This window comes from Chroicocephalus ridibundus, chromosome 7 (genome assembly GCF_963924245.1).
Source record: "Chroicocephalus ridibundus chromosome 7, bChrRid1.1, whole genome shotgun sequence".
In the NCBI taxonomy this organism is placed as follows: Eukaryota; Metazoa; Chordata; class Aves; order Charadriiformes; family Laridae; genus Chroicocephalus; species Chroicocephalus ridibundus.
Window position 1 is genome coordinate 338,712 of NC_086290.1, and position 13,612 is coordinate 352,323.

A 13,612-nucleotide genomic window follows, 5' to 3' on the forward strand; every position below is an offset into this window, starting at 1 on the left:
AAGTATATAATCTGTATTTCTTCTTCTAATTAAAAAAACAAAAATGTGTCTTTCTCTGTTTCCTATTACTGAACATGTAGTTGAAAAAGTCGGGAGAGAGTTTCTCCTGTAACCAGCAGTGACTGCATCTCATCCCACAGGTATATTAATAATCTTTATTTTATATGGAAAAAATACAGTAGCTGTGCAAAAATAGAACTACAGGACAAGACTAATATAGGAATTTTAAACATATAAAAGAAACAGTAAACAATAAATAAGCTAAAGCATAACAATGCAAACTCAAAAAGAATTTGTAAAAAGGGGTACAGCTGTTCACGATGGACAGAAAACACTGGCTACGAGCAAGACGTGGGAAGTGACTCACTGCGGAAAGACCACTCCAGCCCCACTGCGCTCACAGGAACGTCGCTACAGCTGGTCGTGTTCAGAATGGTCTTGCCCATATAAAAACTTACTTCCTCTGGAAAAAACCATCACAACTTCACCCTGCCATGCAACCGCACATACGCTGTTCCTCAAACTTTCATCTTCACCCATCAATTTCTCAGGTTTCCCATAAAACCACTTCCTAAACGTTTCATTGCTGTACCTTTTTCATGAATAAAGAATACATCATTTTGCTTTAAGATAGCACCCAAAGGTGATTAGATAAACTATATAAAGTGCGATTATTGTTACTATGCCATAATATTGTGTTCTTCAGTGCAATAACCAATATGGTCAAAGCCTTTCAATACACATGCAAATGTCACTGTTTATTTTACTTGATTTCTTCTAGTTACTAAAAATAGTTATATTTACATGTCAAAACACGGCCGCTTATAGCTTACTCATACACAAATTAATTATGCTTCCTAAATGTACATCAGGCAACCCAAATTAGATACTAGTAGAAAAGTGATAAAATACTATCTTTGATTTTAAAAAAAGCATACATATACAGATCTGGGTATTACGCAGCAGGTATCTTTCTTAACACTGTTTTTGAGTAAGCACTTAAGCATTATAGAGGCACAAGTATTACCGAAGTGGTGAGATGTAATAGATCCAAAAGCCCTACGTAAAAGGAAAGTCTTATTTAATGGTAAAATGTAGTGGAAAGGATTTCTCTGCTTGAGGTCCTACTTTGGTGGATTGCTGATCCTAATTGACTCTTTCTACGCAGATTTGCTGTTCCAGTTACTGTCACTGTCCTGCGCTGGTAGGAACAGCCTAAGTGGTTGTATCCCATTACGTACTGGCCAACAGCGACTACTTACCCAAACTCACAAGCAACCAGCCAAGCGGTATTTTGTACAGAAGTAATACCCTATGGTGTTATCAGCTAAGCTTTACAACCCTGTAAATATAGAAAATAATATTTATACATTCGATTCAATGAAGGATCGCTTTGGTTTTGCAGATGTTACGTGACTGAGGTGGCCTTCCTTACTGCTGTGAGGCGGCAGTTTTGACACAGCATCGGGGTATAAGTGCGGCGCTTGTTTAGGTGCTCTGCTGTCTTGACAGGGGGCAGATATTTGGCACTTAAACTCCTCGCGTTCTTTAGCCTGCATACCATTCTCCTTGCTATCTGCTGCGGCAGCACCAGTAGAGGAAATTTTATTTTGGTAGTGTTTGGCTGAGAACTGCTCAAAATTTGAGGGCTGACTGCCCCCAGAAGCAACATTTGCTGGTAATCCATCCGATGCCTGAGAGTGCCAAGTGCGACTGGACTGAGTATTTTGCTGCTGAAACCTTGCAGTCTTATCCATGATTCCCATAAACGGGGTGTTGCGAGGTCTATGTTCAGCGATGGTACCCTGAACTTGATTAACGTTATTCTCCTTGAGTCGAACGTCCGGGCCTGGCGCCTTAACGCTGTCTGAAAAACTAATGGCTGCAGCTAAACTGCTGGCTGAGCCAGCAAGAACCATACTGCTGGATGGAGAACTGGAAGAGACACCACCGCTTACAGCACTTTGCTGCCTCGCTTCACTGAAATTCATTTGAGTAGGGGCTGTCAACCTGTCAGCAGTTTTAGACTTGCTTGCAAAAGAATGAGAAGGGATATTCTCATTATGCTGCGAATGGGAACAATGGCTGGACACAAACTTCTCATTGTACAGTTCAGAACCGGGATCTGTGGAACCGCTTCCGGATGATAATGTGCTTGTCCCATCCAAATGCTGAATTTTAGAGTGCCGGACTGGCAAGGGACTTTGGGGAAGATGCTGAAGGGACGACTGTGTCTTTGTGTTACATTGACCGCTTCCCGTTTTTGATCCAGGCTGGCCGGAGCTCAGGTGCTGGTTAGTTTTTACAATCTGTGCCTGCTTTGTCGGCTGCATGATCAAGCCTGGCTCTCTCAGGTATTTATTGCCTGCTCTGCTTTGAGGGGACGCAGGCCTGGCTTTCTGCTGAACGTCTTGAAGGGTCCTGCTGTGGGATGAAGCTGGTAAGGAATGTTGCAGCCTTTGTGGAGAGGAAACAGATTCATCAGGGTGTGGCAGTTCATCCTCCCTGTCTTTAAGATTAAAATTATCATTCACGCCTTGTAAAACGCCCTCTTCCTCATTATCGGAGTTGTTAATTTGCTGTAGTAGCTGTGGAGACTGATGCTTCTGTTGCTGTGTTCTCTGGAACTGTTTGCATTCCTCTTCCACCCGAGACAGGAGACGTTTTATCTCTTGATTGCCAGGACACAATTGTGTGGCTTCACGTAAGTCAGCAAGAGCAGCAAGTAGCTTTCTGTTTACGAAAAAGAAAAAAAACCATAAACTTAAAAACCTGGGGCAAATCTGAGTCTCAGCATTGCCTTCTACTAATCCACCTCCACCACTTCCAAAGAAATTCTCTGATTTGTCATCTCCTGCTGCAGCTGGTGACAACATAAGAATTGGGTGTTCTCCAACCCAGGAAAGTCTCTCCTACAGTGAAGGTGCAGACCCGGCCCTGAGCTCCTCCCCTTTTTGAGGAAGCTTTTTCAGGAAGGCGCCAGAAGTCTGCTGATAACACTGGGAACTGACGCTTTGTCTCGAGCCCCTTCCTTACTGTTATCTTCAGAGTAGGAAACTTGCTGATCTCTGCTTCACGGCCATTTATGGTTCTGCTTGGACAAGACACCTCTCCCTACACTTCAACTATACCACTATAGTTTGGTATTTTTCCAGCTTAAAAAGGTGGTTCCTCCTCTCTGCCCTGGGTTTTATCTTGAACCGCTAATGATTCAACGTATCCCGTCCTATCCCCGCCCAGTCACTCTTGGCAATAAATAACTCAGCGCTGGAGTTTGGTGGCACGTTGCTGACAACATTCTGCCGAGTCACGTGGAGCAGCAGTCCCATTCACTCTTGCACTTAAAATAATCCCTCTTCATATCAAGTTGTTACTTTCTGGACTACCTAATAATTACCTAAATGAGTATTCAGTACCGCTTTTTCGGTTTGGTTGGCTTTAGCTGATACAGAGACCTAATGCAGACGGAAAGTGCACATGGAAAATAACTTTTTCTTTGCAAATTCCAAACGCAGCTATCGGAAAAGAAAAAGCGTTATTGAAAGCGTTAGGAGGTTAGAAAAAAACCTGTGCAGGCAGATGCACAGAACGGAAGGATACCTGCTGTTCCTCTTGGCTCTTGCTCTGGCATAATAGGCTTCGTAAGAGCTGGGTTTCAGATCCAATGCTTTGGTAGCAAACTCTTCAGCCATACCAAAGTCCTAACAATTTAAACAAATGTATTAGTTATACATTGACAAGAAAAGAAAGCTGCATGCGCTTTCTTCATGGTACTGTTCCAAAAGTGCAGACAGCTTATGCAGTACTGACAGTCACCTTTATCAGTTAGCAAGAGCAGGTATTTTCTGAAAGACTGAGCCAGGCCGCATCTCGCAGAGCCTGCGGGTTTAACAGGATAAATGACCGCGCCAGAGAGCAAGGCTTTAGAAGTGTTTTGAATAAAGGCTAGTTAAAGAGCTAGGAAGTTAGAGAAAAACAAGAAAAAAAATCAGGGACTGGGCTGGACTAGTCCAGTGCTTTCTTTGATAAGGTATGTGAAATTTTTAGAGAACTGCGCTAGACGTAACATATTTGGTCGTCATTTAACAGGAACACAGAATAAGAGTTTAGTAAGTTGTTGGTTAAACCAAAGACTGGGATGAACAAAGCAGGACTGAAATGGGGGCAAGGGTGGCTATGGGGAAGATGAAGGCAGAAGCAAATCTAATTTTCATAACAGCCGTGCACAGCACAGGGTTTCCATGATACTGAATTCTATCGAGCACGATGATACAGGAGGTTGGGAAGTACCGACAGCAATAAACCTGTCCTGAGATGCCGTGCAGGAGCAGAGCAATGATGAACTCGAGCTTTAGCTGTAAGGTGATGCACTTCAGGATTGGCAAAATGTACATGAGAGTGTATCAGTGAGACACAGCAGGAAACGCACACGCAGCAGCTGGTCACAGCCACTCTCTGCTGTTAGTTCCACGCCAGTGAAAAAGCCAGTCTCCTCTGGGAAGGTGTCAGGAGCAGCAGCTCCGGCACAGGAAGGGAAGGATTGGTTCTGTGGTGCCATGTAAAGTCCTGGACACCTCTGTTTAGAAATTCTTCAAATTGGAGCAGATGCCAAGAACAACCTGGATGACCAGGGAATTAAGAAGCTACTGTTTGAGAGGAGGGAACTGTGTGAAGTCCATTCAGAAAATCAGAAGTTTTTGCTGTGCCAGCCATTCAGGTTCCTACCAGCCATTTCATGCACCGGCGAGGGTACAAAGAAACGACCAGCACAGGCAACGCAGCTGCAGCAGCAGGGTATGCTGTACGGTAACAAAGGGTGGTGGCGGTGGCATTTTCCATTTAGTCTTTTAGAAGTACCACAGCCATCCAGCAGTTCGTCACTGCAAAATAACTGGACCACATAAGAACAGCTGTAATGGATCCCCCACGGCAGCACGCCCTCATCTTATGAACCGTCCCCGCTTGCTGACACAACAAAGCCCAAAATCAGGATACAGAGAAAAGGATTCTAAAACAGCAAAAATAAACGTCCAAGTACAAACTCAGTAACGCAGCAGAACAGAAGTCCAAGATTCCCAATGTCAGAGAAGCAACAGATTAACAGCAAGAGCTTACGTTTGTTTTTCGTCGACATCGTGATAAATTTAGGTATAACGAAACTCTCAGCTCATTGAATGCTTTCATTTCTTCTCCAAATCCTTCCCTCGGAAACTTCCTCAAGGCATACTGATAGCGCTGTGCTGCTTCCTTCATCTTACCTTTCTACAAATTTAGGGAACAAGAGGTTCACGAACTCTTAATATTGCAATACTGTTGCAAAAAAGCACATTTATATTTGACATCTTCCAACAGGTCAAGTGGAAAACACGGAGACAGATTTTTTAAAAAATAAATCTATACAGTATGAATTATACTTACACACAGACACAATGAGAGAACTTGCATGTTAACTGGAGTTTATGTTGTTTCTAAACTCGCACCTATTTCACTAGGATATTTGCATTAATACGTACCACTTGTATCAGAAAAATTCATGTATGTACAATTAATGCATGACACAATTCGTTATTTCTTTCTTTCTTATTTTTTTTTTTTTAATCAGAGCAGTCAAATATCTGATGATGTAGTTGGTTAAAAGTCTAACGCCTAGATGCTTCCAGCAGAGCACTTCCTCAGTCAGGAGCGGTGTGTCACAAGTCAGGAGGGGACACCGCAGGACAAGCTCTGGCAACGAGGGGGCCGGACAGGAGAAGGTCACGCAGCCCAGACCCGCAGCCCAGCCCCCCCGGAGCCGCCCGGCGTCTCGGCCACCAGCAGTCGGGTGACCAGGTGGGTGAGGCTGGAGTAGCCAGAGGTCACTCTGCTTCTGCTGACGCGAGTCAAGTATGAGAGTGACCCGTCCCTCAGGACTACCTGAACGATCCACCCTTGCACTGGAAATGCTCAGACTCTCCAGGAGATGCTTGGAGAACATCTCCATAATAAACTGAAGATTTGAGACAGTCTTGCTAAAAACACTGAAATCCTGGTATGAGAAGAAAAGCAAATATCTAGTTTGCAGACGAAGAAATTTTTCTCTTCACGGATATTTTACCAGTTAATTTATTTTCATAAACATTGGGGTTTTTTATTATTTAATTCATCTTAGCACTCAAAGCGGTCAAAATTTACTGTTGAAACTAGCAAGGAAAATATTTAAGGTTTATCTTACTTTATTCAGCTGGAGAGCTGAGAAGCGGTTAACTGCATACTACGAGCACGCTCAAGTACGAGTCACTCTGCGCCAGCAGTGAGTCGCACCCAGGGCACCGCTGAGAGCGTGAGGCCACAGAGGCTCCCGGGCTGACGCGGCTGCCTTTGTACATCACAGCTGTTACCCTCTAGCTTGAAAGGTGTCCCGTGCTCAAAGGCACCTGCTTGCATGTGAAGCTCTAAACCTATCTCAGGATCAATAAACTTGATAAATTCATGAGATTCCAATGCAGAATTTGGGAGAACTTAAGTGGGTCCACCCTGATTCAGGACGGCAAAGCCTCCAGGGCCTCTCCTCTGTACTGTGCAAAGCCATTTGATATAGAACAAAGATCAGAAATAAGATGGCAGGTATTTGAGGGGCCTTATAAAAAAAAACCCTAGAAAACAAGTCTTGTAGCTAGAACAGACTTCGAAAGACGCTCATAAAAACCATTCGGCACTGTGCTGGGCTGGTGAAATAACACAGATGTACCACACAGTTTAAAAAACAGTCTCTCTTCTGAGCAATATATCACCACTACTAAAAAGAGTGTATCAAAAGAGCTGTCACTTTCCCCGTTATATATTTAAATAGCACACAAAAGAACATTATCCTGAAGGAAAGGATATGCCTAAGTGTCACTTACTTCAATCAGGCACTTTCAAACGAGCCCCTTACATTCTCAGTTGCTCTTAAGAAGCAACTGACTGCTCCAAATGATCACTGAGCGACTTGCTCAAGAGAAACGAGATGTACTTAACCGTCTTTAAATTTTTATTTATTTATTTTACACAGGAGTTCTCCATGATTCTTTCCCTCCCAGGGATCTCCAGATTTCTTGGTCTCGTTCCCAAAGTGAGATGTGCAAGTACACATCTTGTTTGAACAGAAAAGGAGGTATGAAGGACTTTTCAGACAGAAGTCCAATTACAATATTCTGCTATCAGAAAAAATAAAAATCTACCTACTTTGTACAGTATATTTCCTTCTTCCATCAGTTTCTGCAGCAGAATAAGGAGAATATCAGGTTTTGAAGTGGCCATTGCCCATGCTGCGTTTCCTGCAAGTTAAATTTTAAGGATGTCTGACAAAAGGGAAGACAGTGTGTTTCTGATATCTACTCACACGAGAAAGCCTAATTCTCTCTCAGTAGATATTCCACCTGCGTGGAACTACTATTATCATCATCATCATCATCATGTGCACATATATTTAAAACACGTATATCCCTGCTGCCCCAAATAGATAACAGCCAGATATTAAATGGTCCAATTCATTTCGCCCCTGGTCTAAAGCCAGAACAGGACAGTATGAAAGTCATGTTAAAGTTCAGGCCTAAGCAAGAATCTGCATGTAATCATACTTGGCACCCAAATAATAATAAATCATGACTTAAAGGTACTACAGATTCAATAATTATCACGTACACATCTGCACCATCTACTTGCCTACTGATTGGACATATATTTTTTGCTTACCCTTTGCAAAAATGTATGATTCTATAACTTATTAAAAGAATGTTATTTAACGTAAAACTTCTTAAACTAAATTGTTAATAGTCTTAGAATTAAGTACCACTAAGAGTGTAATCATCATTTTTTTGTTTATCATGAAATACCACGTAAAGACTGACTCCCCCAACCTCCTCAACATACATCAAAGAAAACAGAATAAAATCACTTGCATTCACTCACTTCTGAAGCGAGTCTTGAGTGTTTAAGAGACTGGATTTCTCCTGAGCGGGCACCTGCAAACCGTACAACCTGCAAAACCCCAGTGTGCAGGTTCCAAGATCTATTTATTTAACGTGCTTTACAGAAATGACAGCAGTTCCAGCAGAGCAGATGCTTGGTTGTTCCTCTGAGCACAGGACAGCTGTACTCACCTAGCTTCGCTCCTTTTCTCAGCAGCGTAACCACTACTGACGTATTGCGACACCCAATAGCTCTGTCCAGTGGCCGCATGCCGCTGTGGTCAACATGCTCGATCATCGCTCCTTTCTCTACCAAATACTGCACCTGCGAAAAGAAACAAGACAAGCCTTGTAACGTTATTTTTGGTAGGAGTCAAACACCTAAGCTACCACCTAATCGTCCTCAAGGTACACAGAGTACGTGCTCCAGAGTATGCTAACGCCACTGGAAATCCATTGAACTGAACCCACTGAAGACAAAGAGCATGGGAACACTATCAAACTGCTCCAAAGCACTGCAGGTGAGGAATTAAAAAAAAAAATATAAAAAAAACCAAATCCCCACCTAAATTCCCGGATGTAGCTGTGCCGGAAAAACACTAAGACCAACACATTATGCTTGTTGTCCGATTTGTTCACGTTCTGCAGGCCAGTACACAGCACAGCAACGCGGCGTAAGGGCAGCACGCTCAGATGAAGAGCTGCAGCACAGACCCCCTGCTCTGTGACACTGCAGCCAGGAGCCCCACGTGCAGTAATGAGGAACTGCTGTTTTGAAACAGGACATTGTATATGCAAACTCTAGAAATAAAGATGCCAGCGAGTTTGAGAGGCTGCACGTGCTATTCCTTCTGGTTCCCTGGTGAACTCTTGGATCTCTTTACAGAGCATTCTTCCATGCAGTTTGTGGAAATCACAGTTCTATGTGGTCAGGCTTCTGAATCGTGCTTAATTACTGGGTTTTGAACCACGAGAACAAAAATATACAATCACTTCAAAAATCTTTATAGATATATCTCGATATAGATATATCAAAAATAAAGATATAGAGGATTCTAAACCACAGACTTTAAACTTGTTATATACTTTTGATCTCAGTTACAGGCATGGTCCATTTCAGATTCAGAAAACCTTCACCTAAAATGCGTTAAATTCTTGCATTGTAACATCTATTATAGAGGGAGAAGGCAAATATGTGAGAAAGGTACAGGACTGAAAAAGGAACTTCATCTGTCCTATATCTGAAATGACTTGTGGAACAAGCTGAGAAAAACAGAATTTGCACCTTGGGCCTTGTATCTCCACGCTGACAGACTGGATGGTAACACTGAGATGTGCTCAGTGCCATCCTCAAAAGATGAAAAGCGTAAGGACTTCTAACAGTTCTCTCCCTGTCATGCAAAGCCTGTAAGATACCTGTCAAAGACAACTAATGCTGCCTTATGAAGGAAAAGCAAAATCTTTCTGTGTTTCACTTATTCCGGCAATACTGTTCTTCTTCCAACATCTCTCACTTGCGGTCTCTGCTCCACCAAGGCACACAACTCACTGGGACCCTGCCAGGTCCTCAACAGGTTTGCAGAGGCTGAAAAACGGTATTTTCCTTTCATCCCCCACGGGATATTTTTTTTATTCCAGTTCATCCAACACAGACATTTTAAATGCGACTTTTTATTGAGATTTAAAGCACTGACGCTGAAGTACAAGACCATGCTGTAACACATAACAGCATAATGCTGGACTTCTATCCCAGCTACCTTCATACTAAAACCTTATGGAGAAAACACTTTTCTGAGTAAACACTTGCACTGCAGCCAAGAAGCCGGCAGTGTAAGCATCTTGTCTACTTCCTCAAACTTCCTTTCTGTTTTGGTTGGCAGTATTTTCTCCAAGCTTTGTTTTGTATTATGAAAATTGAATACATGCTTCGTTTTTCTACTGTTAGAACTGTAACTGTTATACTTACAATATCAGCATCTCCATAAAAAGCTGCCAGGTCTAGGGGTGTCCGTCCATTTTTGTCTGTCTGATCAGTTGTTGCGCCTTTCTCAACCAAATACTGAACCACTTCCCTGTGGCCTTTTAGACATGCCCAGCTCAAAGCTGTCAGACCTTCTTTGTCCAGAGATGAAATAGTTGCACCTGTAAAATGAAAATTAACCAGGTTATGAAGATGTTCTGTTTAATAAGCAGAATTACCTAACTCACACAGATGCAGTCTCTGCTACAGCTGTGCAGCCTTCAAACACTATTTATTTTCTACCTTCAGAAAGCAGAAATTCCACCGTGCTCAAATGTCCTTCACAAGAAGCCACCATCAGTGGAGTTCGGCCTTGCTTGTCGCTTAAATTCACATCAGACCCATGCTCCACTAGAAGTTTAGCAATCTGAAATAGAAAATGGGAATTCAAAAGTAAATGGGCAGAGTTAAATTTTAGCCATAATAGCACGAACATTTAAAGGAGGGGATTAAGGTGTTATTTATAGCTATCACTGAGAAATCCTGCGCAACTCAAGCCTTAACTGTTTGCAGTTCAGGGCCTTCTCCTGACCACAGTGACCAGTGTCAGAAGCAGTATAAAAGATCTGAAACTGCCTCTCTAGTTAGTCTAGGAAATAAAATGCTTTAACTCCCATGTATTATTTTTCAGGTGTATTGTAGTTAAGGTTGTCATGCAGCTGATGTACTCTCGAATCCTTTGTATCACTTTAAATACCTTTAAAAGTGGGCTGCTGAACACATCCCTTTGAAGCTGATGCAAATGCATATTAGAAAATTTACAGGAATTTATTAGAGGACTAGAGAGGGGAGGAATCAAGGAGTGCTTCCCAAAGGAACCCACTGAATTTGTGAAGATGTGCCAGACCTGCCAGTGCCCCTGCCGTACAGCACACAGGAGCGGTGGAATCCCCCTCCTGTTCGCTCGTGTCACAGCTGCCCCGTGGTCAAGAAGCAATTCACAGACTTCCAGTTTTCCTCTTCCTGCAGCAGCTGTCAGGGCTAAAGAAAGCATTTTCATTATCATCATCTCTGCTGTTTCACCACATGTTTTGACACACGCGCATTACGTGTCCCCAGTTTTTTTTCAACTCAGCCACTCCGTAAGATTTTCATAACTATTTTCAGACACAAATGAATTAGTCAAAATCAGGTTAAGTCAATAAGCCACAGACATTCTCTGGTAAATTAAAAGAAGATTCTCAAAGATAACAACTGTATCATGTGCATGGCTTTTAAGTTAAAAGGAATCTTTATGAAAATCTTTTATAAATCCACCAGCCTGAGGCAGTTGTAGTTCCTTTTTCATTAACCATTTTTTTTGATGAGAAGAAAACTTGATCTCTTTCCATCAGGCCCTTCCCAAAGGTGAGGACAATAACAGTTCTGGGATTCAGCAAAGGGCTTTAGAGCTCAAGTTTCAGGAAGTTCTGTTTACTCGACCCCTTGCAGTGATGTGTTACCAAACATCAGATATTTAGATCTCTGCAGCAAGCCTGTATCTTGGACAATTTAGCTTCATTCTGCACTAGTTAAACTTGCTTTCCCTGTTTTTCACCGTGAAGAACACAGCAGGTTATCAATCAGTAGTTCCAATTCCTGTCTGTTAACCCTGGCTCCAGACTTCTGGGCGTTGCTGCACATTCCCAGTACACAAGTGACATCAGCATTCTAGTTCACCTTAAACATATTTTTTGGAACTGAACAGTGTATGAATTCAAGAGCAAGTGCTCCTGACCTCTAAAATGCAGTAACCCTGCAACTTGTAGGCAGACAGACAGACAGACACTAGCACCAGAGTGACCGTTCCCCCATGTGCCACGGCCGCGCACACTCTGCATCCCTGGGGTCGGGGCAGCCCAGCGGCCCCCAACGTGTCCGCAGAGTGTGACAAGACCACCAGTGACACGATCTTCATTTTAGACACCTGTAAGATACTAAATACTGCACATCTGTGTTCACAATATACGGCTTATGAGAAAGCAGGTAATTTCGGCCCTAATACTTTGTGACTCGACTCAGTACCGTAACACTGAAGCGCTGCTGTAAGGCTGTACATTTAAACAACTTGCCACCTTCTCCGACAGCTTATTGCACTCCCTGCTTTTCACTGTGGTGCTCATTGAAGCTTGAAAATAAAATATTCTCCCCATCATGATTTTTTCCCCTCTTCCATTTCACTCCCATCAACTTACTGTGTTTTAAATGGAGCTTGAAATTAAAATAGGTTTTTTTCTTGTTTGTGTTGAAGCGTCACCAGTACTGTTAACACTGTTTAGAAAATGGGTTCATGTGCTAGCTTCTGCAGGACCCAGCAAAAAACTCGACCCTCCATTTTCTAAGTCCCAATACCATCTATTTTCCAATAAGAAGCAGGTCAAATTGTGAATTTCTTGTTACTCATTTTTTTAAAGCATTTTCAAACATGATAAAGTAGAATTTTTTAAAATGCCAATGGATGCTGAAAATAAATGAAATTACAAGCACTGCAGGAAGTAGGAAATTCATTATGTTTTTAACAACAACATCTAACCCATTCACTCTTCACTCACTGACACCTCGTTATGTTACAGTTACAGCAACTGCTTAGATCTGAACAACTGGAAAGAAACTGCTGTAGATATCAACATTAAAGGCAAAACAAACTATTTGTTCAAAAACTTCACATTTTTTCTTCTTTCAGTACCAGCATTTTAGCTCATGGTGTAACTAACATTACAATATAACAATATAACCCCCCACCCCACCGCCCTGATCCAGCTCTAAGAAGACTAAGCAAGTCCTCCTGTTATCTTAAACAACATCAGGACTAAACACTGCTCAGGAATTCCAACTATTCTGCTCAAAAGGATCACCTCTGACCTGCCTAACCGTACTCTGCAAAAGTTGAGAGCAGCCAAAAGGATGCTATTTTCTATCACTTTTACTAGACACTAAGTAATGCTCTAAATTAGCTGTATAGAAGATATGAGGCTGGAAAAACATCTCGGAGATGTCTTTAACCTAAGATCGTCTTTTCCATCTGAGACACAGCAATGTGGATTTTGAAAAGGGTAAACTAAGGCAATTCAGAAAACAGGCTTAAAAGTCTCCCACCCCGACATGTGTTACGTGGCTTTTTTATCTGCTATTTAACTTGCTTCGGACCTGTACTTCATAGAGACGTGGCCTTCAGCTACATTAATGTGATAAAACAGTAGGAATGGCAATGATGATCTCTAGCCGTCTTTCCCTCTAAAAGACTCCCAACATAAAATGCTACTGAAACAGCCTCCACAATGAGCAGAACCAACTTTGGATTCAGGTAGAAAACATCAGAAACAAGCTGCTCCTGAACATGTTTCTGTATGAAAAGGAATGACCTTTCAGGTTGTTCTATGCTGTTTCAAGGTAGGATGGATCTTCCCTTTTGAAAACAGGCACTCACCGAACACCCCGCTCCTCACTCCACCTGCCTCGCACTTCTAAGCTGTATCACCGTCCACCTCCGAATCATGGTCCCGTTTACAAAACGGACGGCAAAGAATCATGCGGCACAATGCACATCTGAGTCCACCAAACACCCCCAAAACTGTGAGGATGCCAGCAGCATATAAAGTACCATCCTCTCCACATGCGTTTTTTACATTCAATAACTGAAGAACAGTATTTGATGTAATGCTAATGCTGTGGCTCTCTTGACTCA

General features: G+C 42.4%; 1 protein-coding gene across 8 annotated transcripts in view; it reads right to left on the reverse strand.

Moving 5' to 3' along the window:
- Nucleotides 1-44: 44 nt before the first annotated feature.
- The window catches only part of TANC1 (tetratricopeptide repeat, ankyrin repeat and coiled-coil containing 1), an 82,196-nt gene continuing 68,628 nt past the window's right edge, over nucleotides 45-13,612 (reverse strand). For all 8 annotated transcript variants that reach the window (XM_063342683.1, XM_063342685.1, XM_063342681.1 and 5 more), the window contains 8 exons: nucleotides 10,796-10,929; nucleotides 10,192-10,315; nucleotides 9,895-10,070; nucleotides 8,121-8,253; nucleotides 7,204-7,295; nucleotides 5,116-5,262; nucleotides 3,601-3,701; nucleotides 45-2,733 (listed from right to left, as the gene is read on the reverse strand). In XM_063342683.1, the coding sequence (XP_063198753.1) occupies nucleotides 1,365-2,733; nucleotides 3,601-3,701; nucleotides 5,116-5,262; nucleotides 7,204-7,295; nucleotides 8,121-8,253; nucleotides 9,895-10,070; nucleotides 10,192-10,315; nucleotides 10,796-10,929 (2,276 nt within the window). In that variant the 3' untranslated portion in view covers nucleotides 45-1,364. The remainder of the gene's footprint in view (nucleotides 2,734-3,600; nucleotides 3,702-5,115; nucleotides 5,263-7,203; nucleotides 7,296-8,120; nucleotides 8,254-9,894; nucleotides 10,071-10,191; nucleotides 10,316-10,795; nucleotides 10,930-13,612) is intronic.